Raw genomic sequence first — 10,839 nt, forward strand, 5'->3', positions numbered from 1 at the left:
ATATTGTTTTAGAATTTTCTAATGTCAAGATATCCTGTCTTGCTGTCTGTCGAAGTCCAAAACTTGTGTGAACTCATTTAGAAAAGAAGCAACACGTCCCCTCGTTCTTTTGATAAATCTTGCAGTGTTTGTGAGTGACACACCAGCAGCTGAGGCTCTTTGTTTTTTGACAAGCTGTCATTTCCTGCCTTGAAAACGTCCCTTTTAAAGTAGCAACTGTCAGAGATCCATTAAAACAGGAAAATACTTTTAATTGATATTCAAAACAAAGTCTCAAAGAGCAGGTTGCATGTCTTGATTAAACCAGCTCGTTACTTTGAAAGTTTTTGAGTTGGTAAGAGGTATGAAATCTAAAGGTCCCTGTTAAAATTGTTTTGTAGTGCAAGAAAAAGTATGTGAAAGAGGATTTTGCTTTCCAAATATCCTGACATGTATATTAAGTTGTATTCCCCTACATGTGACACATCTTTCAGCCAACGGTACTCCACAATTTGGCTCTGTGTCTATGCACATGGAGCGAGACTATGCTCAAAGTTAACACCTACTGGATCAATATTTACAAATGTATATCTAAAATAGCAGCCAATTTCATTGTTGTAACTATTGAATAAGCATTTATCAACGCTTATTATCCCATAACTTGGCAAGTAAAGGCATACTCTACCTCGTAGTAGGCTCATCACCTCACTGAATGGGCTACTATATTAACGTGTTTGGCAGCGCCCTCTAGTGACCATAGTAATTATGAATGAAGCGAAGGCAGAAGTGACATTGCGGAGTGTGAAGGGAAAGGGGGAAGCAAGGAAATGTAGTATAAAGCACAAAAATTTACTCCATGGGCAAATGGGAGGTGTTTATGTCCCATGTGAAACCAAAATAAAATATTTTTTGAAGTAATGCCACTTAACTTCAGCTGTCACATCTGTGATGTAAAATTAGCAACATCCGCTTTAAGTATAAAACTGACAGTAGGGTTGTGCTTGAGGTAGGTGGATATACAGTCATGGAAAATAATTATTAGACCACCCGTGTGCTCTTCAGTTTCCTGTTCATTTTAATGCCTGGTAAAAGGACAAGTGACTGTAACCTCCCACATCCAGCCCCTCCCACTCCACCACCTCGGAAAGAACGCTCAACCAAAAGTCACCGCCCTTCCCCACCCCCTCTGAATCACCATACCTGGGAATCCCTGAATGACCCTATCTGTGAGTCTGACTGATATGTGCCGGGTCCAGACTCTGATATCAATATCAAGATTGCTCTGTTCCAGCAACAGTCAGGGCCCCATGGAGTTCAGTCAGGTTTCTCAATCCCTGTGATAATAGGTAGCAGAAAAGGGATCAAACTGGTGAGAAATAAAAAGAGTTCAATTAACTCTGCCAATCTACTGAGTATAGCATGTCATCCTCCAAACTCACCAGCGTCTGCTGTTAAGGTTTTACATTTAGCTCTTTTAAATATCAGATCTCTGGTTGGCAAATCTTTCTTAATCAATGATTTTATTCACAAGCACAACCTTGATTTTATGTTTTTAACTGAAACTTGGTTAAGTCAGGATAATAGTGCAGCAGTTCTTATTGAGTCAACCCCCCCAAATTTTAGTTTCTTCAGTGAAGCAAGAAATAAGAGAGGAGGTGGAGTTGCCACCCTGTTCAAGGACAGCTTCCAATGCAAAAATATGTCTTATGGTCAGTTTGACTCCTTTGAATATGTTGCCATTCAGTTAAAATCACCCTATAGAGCAATCTATTTGACCATCTACAGACCCCCCAAATATGATGCAAGGTTTTTTGATGACTTTGCCAAACTACTGTCTGTTGTGTGCATAGATTTTGACTGTGTTGTTTTAGTAGGTGATTTTAACATTCATGTTGATAATCCTAAAGATGGGTGTGCTAAAGAACTTTTAAATATTGTGGATAACTTTGGGCTTTCTCAGCATGTCACAGATCCAACACATAACAGAGGACACATATTAGATCTAATTATTACCAAAGGTCTTAATATCTCAGAGGTTGTGGTGAACGATGTTGCTCTTTCTGATCACTACTGTGTTTTGTTTAAAATGACCACCCTTGCCAATCCTACAAAAGGTGAAGCAGAGGTAATCAGGAAGCGCTATGTAAATGAAAACACTTGTGCATTATTCACCCAGGATTTTACACCATCACCAACCCTGCCCTCAGCTCTAGTTGATGACCTTGTTAACAGTTTTAGTTCCAATGTTATGACTGTTATCGACTCTATCGCCCCAATTAAGACCAAAGTTCTGTCGGGGAGGAAAAAGTCACCCTGGAGAAACGCCAAACTGGTTAAAGTGCAGAAAAAAGTATGTAGACAAGCTGAACGCAGGTGGCGAAAGAACAAAGTCCAAGTATATTACGATATTTATAAAGAGGGTCTTCGCAACTATAATCAGGAACTGAAGAATGCAAGGCAGTCATATTTTTCAGAGATTATCAATAGAAACAGTAATAATGCCCGCACACTTTTTTCTGTAGTAGACAGACTGACAAATCCCACAGCATCAGTCCCTCCTGAGCTGCTGTCTAACAAGTCATGCAATGACTTTGCAGCCTTCTTCACAAACAAAATATTACAGATAAGACAAGCAGTGTGAAGCTCCAGCTCGGGAATGATAACACTGGTGCCTTCCCATCCTCTAGTCAAGCTAGGACATTTTAGCCTCCTAGATTACACAACACTCACGGAAACGGTTTCAAAATTAAAGCCCACAACCTGCTGCCTTGATATTCTGCCTTCAAACTTTTTTTAAACTGTTTTCAACTGCATAGCTCCGGATGTACTGCAGATAATAAATTCTTCTCTCCAAGCAGGACAGTTTCCACAGACTTTGAAAACTTTGAAATCTGCCATTTCTGGGGAAAATCATTGAAAAGGTTGTTTTTGAGCAAATTCATGCTTTTATGATGCAAAATAATCTTTTTAACACATTTCAGCCTGGATTTCGGCGACACCACAGCACTGAGACTGTACTTATCAAAGTCTTAAATGATATTCATCTGAACACTGATGCAGGCAAATCCTCTGTCCTGGTTTTACTGGATCTCAGTGCTGCATTTGACACAGTTGATCATAACATACTAGTCAGCAGACTGTAACAGTGGGTGGGGCTCACTGGCACTGTGCTACAATGGTTCAAATCTTACTTACAAGATAGGGACTTTTTTGTGTCAATTGGAAACCATGAGTCTGAGCGAACTAAGATCACATGTGGGGTTCCTCAAGGGTCCATTCTCGGGCCGCTTCTATTCAACATCTATATGCTACCGCTAGCTCAGATTATGGAACATCACAACATCTCCTACCATACTTATGCCGATGACACACAACTCTACATTTCAGTGTCCTCACACGACTACAGTCCCTTACTCTCATTGAGTAACTGAATTCATCAAATCAATGAGTGGATGTGCCAGAACTTTCTCCAGCTAAACGCAGAGAAGACAGAGGTGATCATTTTCGGGCCTAAAAATGAAAGATCTAAGATCAGCGCTCACCTTGGCTCTATGTCATTGACAGCTACAAATCAAGCCAGAAATCTTGGTGTAATTATTGACTCAGACCTGAACTTCAACAGCCATCTAAAGCTTATCACTAAATCTGCCTATTACCACCTGAAAAACATAGCTAGAATTAAGGGTCTTCTGTCCAAACAAGACATGGAAAAACTTATCCATGCATTTATTTTTAGTAGGTTGGATTACTGCAATGGCATCTTCACAGGTCTTAACAAAAAATCAATCAGGCAGCTGCAGCTGATCCAGAACGCTGCTGCCAGAGTCCTCACAAACACCAGGAAACTGGACCATATTACACCGGTCCTTAAATCACTACACTGGCTTCCTGTGAGTCAGAGGATAGATTTTAAAATCTTACTGCTGGTCTACAAAGCACTGAATGGTCTCGGACCAAATTACATGCTTGATCTGCTCCCTCTCTATGAAGCATCCAGACCCCTTAGGTCATCTGGAACTGGCTTGTTGCGTGTCCCAAAAACAAGAACTAAGCGGGGTGAGGCAGCTTTCAGTTATTCTGCTCCTCACCTGTGGAAGAAACTACCTGTAGATCTGAGGTCTGCCCAAACGCTTAGCTCCTTTAAATCAGGACTGAAAACACTATTGTTTACTGCAGCATACTCTTAACTTTAACACTTATCTGCTCTACTCTACTGCCCTTACTTTTTAACTACACAATGTTTGACTTTTTATTATTTTATCTCTTTTTTTATCCTGCTGTATCTTCCCTGTTTTAATTGACTGTTTTTACTGTTTTCAGTTGTGCCTTGCTGTTTTTAATGTGTATGTAAAGCACTTTGAATTACCTTGTGTTGAATTGTATACAAATAAACTTGCCTTGCCTTGCCTTGGTACAACTTAAGGTTAATTTGTTTGAACAAATATAATGATAACAACAAAAATAGCTCATAAGAGTTTAATTTAAGAGCTGATATCGAGCCATTTTCCATGGCATTATTGATAATGATTTTGGTTATTATCAAGATCATTATATTTGTCCAAACACCTTTACTGTACCTTTACATATATTTTTCAAAGGAAATAAAAAAAGAGCAGGTAGTACATCCATCCATTCATTATCCTTAACTGCTCACCTAAACTCGGGTTACGGGGGGCTGGAGCCGATCCCAGCTGACATTGAGGGAGAGGCGGGGTACACCCTGGACAGGTCGCCAGACTATCACAGGGCTGACACATAGAGACAGACAACCATCACGCTCTCATTCAATCCTACGGGTAAGTTAGAGTCACCAATCAAACCTAAGCTGTATGTTTTTGGACTGTGGGAGGAAGAAAGAGGACCCAGAGAGAACCCATGCTGACACGGGGAGAACCAGTAAACTCCACATAGAAAAGCTGCAGTCGAACCAGTGACCCTCTGTGAGGCAAGAGTGCTGCAAGTAGAACAGTATATGAACATTGGATAATGCCGGCTCTATATTCTTGTTTCATGTTGTTTTTACAGGTTTTTACAGAGGGAACTCTGTCTTGTCTTCTCTGAAGCTCCGCCAGTAAATAAAAACCAATAAAACATTATAAAAGAATAATCCTATCAAATTTTTATGTCAGGTAATAAACATCAACATGATGAAAGGAAACAAAAGCAAACAGATACTTTAAGGATCTGAAAACATCACTCTCAAGTGTATTCAGCTGCTGAGTCTCATGTATGTCATCACCAGTTAATGATGTCCCTCACATGTCCCCACAGCTTCGTGAGCCACAGGTTAACCCCCAAGTCTGTCAGATATTGTATTTCTGGGGTTAACATCTTTCGGCACAACTCCTGATATTGTTTGTCTACATTTGTCTTCAAATTGTATCCTACGATCGTTTTCTCTCCGATGGGCTGCCACGGCTGCATGGACGCCTCGTGAATACTTCCTGGCTCGACGGAGTGACCTCCCTCAATGCAGATCTGCACCATCTCTGCGTTCCTCCTCCTGAGTTCTGCCACGTCCTCCTCCATGCGCTTTCTTCCGTAATCCTCCACCTTCTTCCAAAAGGTCAGGTTAAAGTGTTTGTAAAGCTTCCAGTCAGCGCCGTTCCACTGCAACGCCTTCGCCCTGAGTTCAGGAGTTAGTTTAGATACAGTGGACTCACTTCGGGAGTTGAGCTTGAAGAAGAGGAGGTCATCCATCTCCCAGCAGAGAGTGTCCTTAAGCAGGATGAGTGATTCCTCAAAGTGCTCCATTAGCATGACTAACTGGAAACGCTCAGCTATGACCTTGATGCTCCTCTCTACACGTGGGTCGTCTGGATCCAGAGTGTGGTCCTGCCCAAAGTCAAAGAACAGCAGGTTCTTAAGGTAGAAGGAGTTAATCCCATTTGGGCTGAAGTACTGTTGAGGATCACGCAGGAACTCAGCCATCGTATCCTCCCCTGGTATCCTCCAGGTCAGAGGAACAACATGGCCAAAGTAATGAAAGGATGACTCAAAGAGCTCTGCTGGATCTCGCAATATTGTCATGTAGAAAGTATCTTTTGGCAGCACTTTGGCCACCTCGGTGCCGCTGAATCGCATGTGGTTACACATGATGTTAAAACACATTCCAGATTTGTAGCCTTGAACGTATGTGCGCTGAAAAGAGGAGGGGTAGAAGAAGTCGTTACGGCTGGTGGGAAAGGCAAATTTGAGTCTGTGCTTCTCTCCAAAGCGGAACAGGATGTTGAGGAAGGTGCTGCTGCCAGTTTTATGGGTCTTCATAAACATGATATCTACTTTAGGAGCACAGATGTTATTGTCTTGCTGTGTGCTGTTTGCAGATGGCTCGGGGCTGAGCTGGCCTGGGTGGGGAGCACAGGAGTGAGGCACTGGAAACCTAGAAAAAGTCAATATGGGGAAATGATTAACTAATCTATGTAAAATATGATAAACCTAGTATAATAATACACTAAAAATGCTCTGACCAGTATGATGTTAACTGGTATTCAAAAGGCACCATGTGTAATAGCTCTTCTCATCTGATAATATTATCTTATCTTATGTCAAAAGACCAAATTTTACAACATGTTGTGAAAGCCATATGAGACAAGCATAGTGTTATTATATAAATAAAACCCACAGACTGATCAGTTGCTCTTGTGAACTCGTTCTCACTCCTAACCAAGGTTATTATAGTTAACGAAAACTAACGAAATAACGAAAACTAGAATTGAAAAAACATTTTAAAAACTGAAATAAAAATAAAAACTAGAGTTTTTAAAAAAACGATAACTAACTGAAACTGTATTGTGTGGTTACAAAACGAACTAAAACGAACTAAAATTATAGTGAAAATGTCCTTAGTTTTCGTTTTTGTCAACTTTTTTCATTCATAATTCAGTGTTTCTATTTGAACATGCAACACATGGTCAATATGTTTACTGAGACTGGGATGTCTACACTTGAACCAAAATTCAAAACACTCGGAACTGTAAGAGTTAATAACCTTATTGGGGCTGAGATGATAAACCAAAGGAAATAAAGGCAAAATTTATTATGACCTCTTTGAATCTGGCACCCAACGTATAGCCCATTACAAAAAAACTAAAACTAACACTAAAACTAATAAAAACTAAACTAAAACTAAGTATTTTCAAAAAATAAAAACTAAACTAAAACTAGAAAACTCACTCTAAAAACTAACTAAAACTAACTGAATTTGAAGACAAAAATTCACAACGAAATTAAAACTAAAACTAATGAAAAATCCAAAACTATTATAACCTTGCTCCTAACCCGTCAGATAAGCAGTTTGATCAGCGGCAGATACAGACACAAGGCAGACTGTAGTGTTTGAATGACAAGTACCCGACTGTCAGTTAACGCCAATGTAAACCCATCCACTGCAAGTGTAATATAAAGAGCGCAAAGGTCAATTTAGGGATGGAAGAGGATGAGTCAAACAAACCCTGGACTTTGGCACAGGAGATTAGTGTTTATGTCCAAAAGGAACCAAAAGTCAGTTTTAATCTACCTGTAAATTATTGTTACATGTTGTACGTCTTATTGTTCTTAACATAATCGCGTACGTAAGTGGACGTTTTTTACCCCGATCCTGTTATTTGTCCTAACCTTCACCCTCTGTGACCTGCTGGCACTTCCAGCCGACTTTATGCTTTCCAAAGCCTGCTTTAGCGGGCTAATGCTCCAAAGTTATACTAATTTTAAGTGATGGAATAACTAGACTGGTCATTTTCACAGGGTTCCCTGGACCTCGACCTCAACATATCTGAATAGACATGGGTTTTATGAGTACCCACGAGTCTCACCTCAGCGCTGGTATTTTACGATCACACACTTCACAAACAAGCTAATTTTAATCTAATTTAGCTCATTTTAAGTGAGAATGGAATACATTTATTCATCGTCACCTAATGTGAATGTTAGAATTAAGTTTTAAAATTCATCACTGCTGATTTTGTCAAACTTTACTATACAAAACATATACATATTTTGTAGCCATTGAATTAATATTTACACATTACACATATTCTCCTTAATTCTCTCCCTAATTATTTGCTTTTGAAGAATTGATTACTTTATAAATTGGAGAAGTAAATATTAAGAATAAAAATATAATGAAATTGTCAGCACAATGGAGCAGTATGATTCTTTATATTAATCAGGGCAACCACTGTTTTTCAGGTCTTTATGACTTTCATACCAAAGATAATCATTTATGAAATCATCAATCATTTATGATACGATTACCAATGTGGAGCATAGCGTAAAATAATTTGATCTGTTGTGGGCTTGGTTGCTGTTTTATTGTGTGTTATATTGGCAAACAAAGCAATTCAAATATGTATTATGTACAAATATAAAAAAATTGTAGTCAACCTTTTAGGCACGGTGGAATCTTCAGATATGAACTTGGGATACTGTACATAGCGATTTTTATTTGACTGAGTTTAATTAAAATTCTTGAGCCAAAACATTGAATTTCTATTTCATTTTTAATTCTATAGAAAAATTTGAGTTGAACACATACTTTTGAGAGGCCAGAATTCTGCATACATTCAGGCCCATGCATGTATTTCATGTTATCTTTATATATATCATCTATTAAACCTGTAAATGATCAGAAATAGGAGATAAGTAGGTTGTAAGGTGCCTAAGCTGGAAGATAAGATATATAGGTTATCGATAAAAGACAAACAAGTCAACATGAGAAGACAAACAAGAAAGTTTGTAACTAATTATTGTGTATGCTGCCCTTGGCGCGTTTTCGTCTCTGCAGCTTTTCTGCATCTGCCCACTGGCCGACAATTCATGCAATGCCTTATTCTACTGGTGTTATCCTAAAAACTGTCAATATTATATAAGACATTTTATGTAAAAGTCTTACTCTGGTGAACTGGAGTTGATCTGTATTGTTGAGAGAGAATAGAGCAGAGTTACACTGATGAGGAGGATCCCCACAGTGACACGTTTCACCTGGAGCTGACAACGCGGCTTCTCTTGGTTTTGGAGCATGTTACCTGAAAAAGATCATGAGAAGAGGAAGAATAAAACGACAAAGGGAAGGACAGATATTATTTGTTCCCCCACTTCCCTTCACAAACAACACGCATTGACTTCTGTACTTAATAAGCAGGCTCTAATTATATATATATATATATATATATATATATATATATATATATATATATATATATATATATATATATATGTATGTGTGTATATATATATATATATATATATATATACATATGTAAATGACACTCACATTTATCTGATAATTTCTTCTTTATATATATATATATGTGTATGTGTATATATATATATATATATATATATATATATATGTATATACACATACACATATATATATATATATATATAAAGAAGAAATTATCAGATAAATGTGAGTGTCATTTACACTTTACTGTAAGTGTAGGGAGAATTATAGGGAACTGCTATAGAAAAAACTTATTCCAGGTTGGGAATTATCTGCAGATAAGCATGAAATTATATGGAATATATGAAATAAATAGTCCATTTTATAGAAAGGTGCCACATAAAAGAAAAAAGTAAAAATTTCTTATAGAACATTAAAATCTTCCCTGCAATATCACTCTTATTTAATTGTTTACATTTATGCTGTCAATAAAAAAGAATCTCTAAGACAGAATTATAAGATTGCTAACATTATATTATTAACTTTATATTTGAACTTGAAACCAGAAAGCAAAGACTTATCCAACTTTATAACTCATCTGTGATGCACATTTAATACCCAGCCATCTACACTGTATATTACATCTCATTAGAACACAAATCATATCATAGCGTTTTAAAATACTGTTATAATGGGCACAAGGGAGCCGTCTGTTAAAAAGTGGACCATGACCTTCCTACAGGCTTTTTTTCATCAGTGAAATATTTTCTCTCGAGGGAAGTACATTTGCAAAATGAATATTTTTTTGTCAGTTTACTGTGAACTCCAGGAATACAAAATTGCTAATTAACATGCAGCCAAAGAAAACCTAACGTTATAGCGGCATTGGTAAATGTTTGAAATTCCTCCGTTGTAAACAGCCAGAAGTGTTTTGAATATTTTGTCGTCCAAGATCATTTTCTTTCTTTCTTTTATCATTAAGCGTTACTGGTTGCATTTATTAATTGGCTCTGCTTTTTTCTAAGACACACATAAGAGTTGTCATAAACTAAAAATACAATGTTGTAAAAAACTGCACAGTCCATTGCTTTAGGTATTTTCTGTTTATTTAAGCCAACCACAAATAATAAATCCACTGTAATAATTAATCTTATTAATCATGTCACTGCGCATTTGAGTTTCTAGTTTGCTTGTTTTTTTGACCTTGTAAACGAACATAAAATAAAAAAAACATGGGAAAAAAAGGCACATTATGCCTTAAAATTAGAATCCACCACTGATAAATAAAGCATGACATTAGATTTGCAGACAGGAGAGCGAACACTTACTGTTTGTGTGGCATGTCAGTCGCTGGACTCTCAAATCAAATATCTTCCTGCATGGTGGGTATGTAATGTCTCATTTTTTTATGACCGTGTTTACTTTATTGTAGCCTGGATGATACCCTGAGCGCAAACTTTGTTATCTCCATAGTGACCATATCAGATCGGATACAAAAACCAGTCCTAGTATCAACTTTAATATACCGGGCGGAGCAGAGAAAAGGCTGGCCAGCTGGCCAGCTGTCGAGCAGTACTGCAGTTTCCTCTCCCCTCAGCAGAGGCCCTCATCTCATCGCTCAACTGAGCACAGTTCACTCTCACTGAAAAAGAAAATAGATTTATTTTATAAATTTAACACAGACTGTTAGGGTT

The 10,839-nt window shown here is 37.9% G+C and overlaps 1 protein-coding gene across 1 annotated transcript; it reads right to left on the reverse strand.

The window, feature by feature from the left end:
* Positions 1-5,185: 5,185 nt before the first annotated feature.
* LOC131974679 (galactosylceramide sulfotransferase-like) lies at positions 5,186-10,502 on the reverse strand. Its single transcript, XM_059337092.1, has 3 exons — positions 10,474-10,502; positions 8,873-9,005; positions 5,186-6,361 (listed from the first exon to the last, which is right to left on the reverse strand). The coding sequence occupies exons 2-3, from the start codon at positions 8,998-9,000 to the stop codon at positions 5,215-5,217; spliced, it is 1,275 nt and encodes a 424-aa protein (XP_059193075.1). The 5' UTR covers positions 9,001-9,005; positions 10,474-10,502; the 3' UTR covers positions 5,186-5,214.
* Between the last annotated feature and the right edge of the window lie 337 nt (positions 10,503-10,839).

The sequence above is a fragment of the Centropristis striata genome, chromosome 1 (assembly GCF_030273125.1).
Source record: "Centropristis striata isolate RG_2023a ecotype Rhode Island chromosome 1, C.striata_1.0, whole genome shotgun sequence".
Taxonomy (NCBI): Eukaryota; Metazoa; Chordata; class Actinopteri; order Perciformes; family Serranidae; genus Centropristis; species Centropristis striata.

Coding starts and splice junctions, on each gene's coding strand:
- LOC131974679 (XM_059337092.1), bottom strand. CDS start 9,000: ATGCTCCAAAACCAAGAGAAGCCGCGTTGTCAGCTCCAGGTGAAACGT. Junction 6,362..8,872: donor ATCAACTCCAGTTCACCAGA/GTAAGACTTTTA, acceptor GACTTTTTCTAG/GTTTCCAGTGCCTCACTCCT.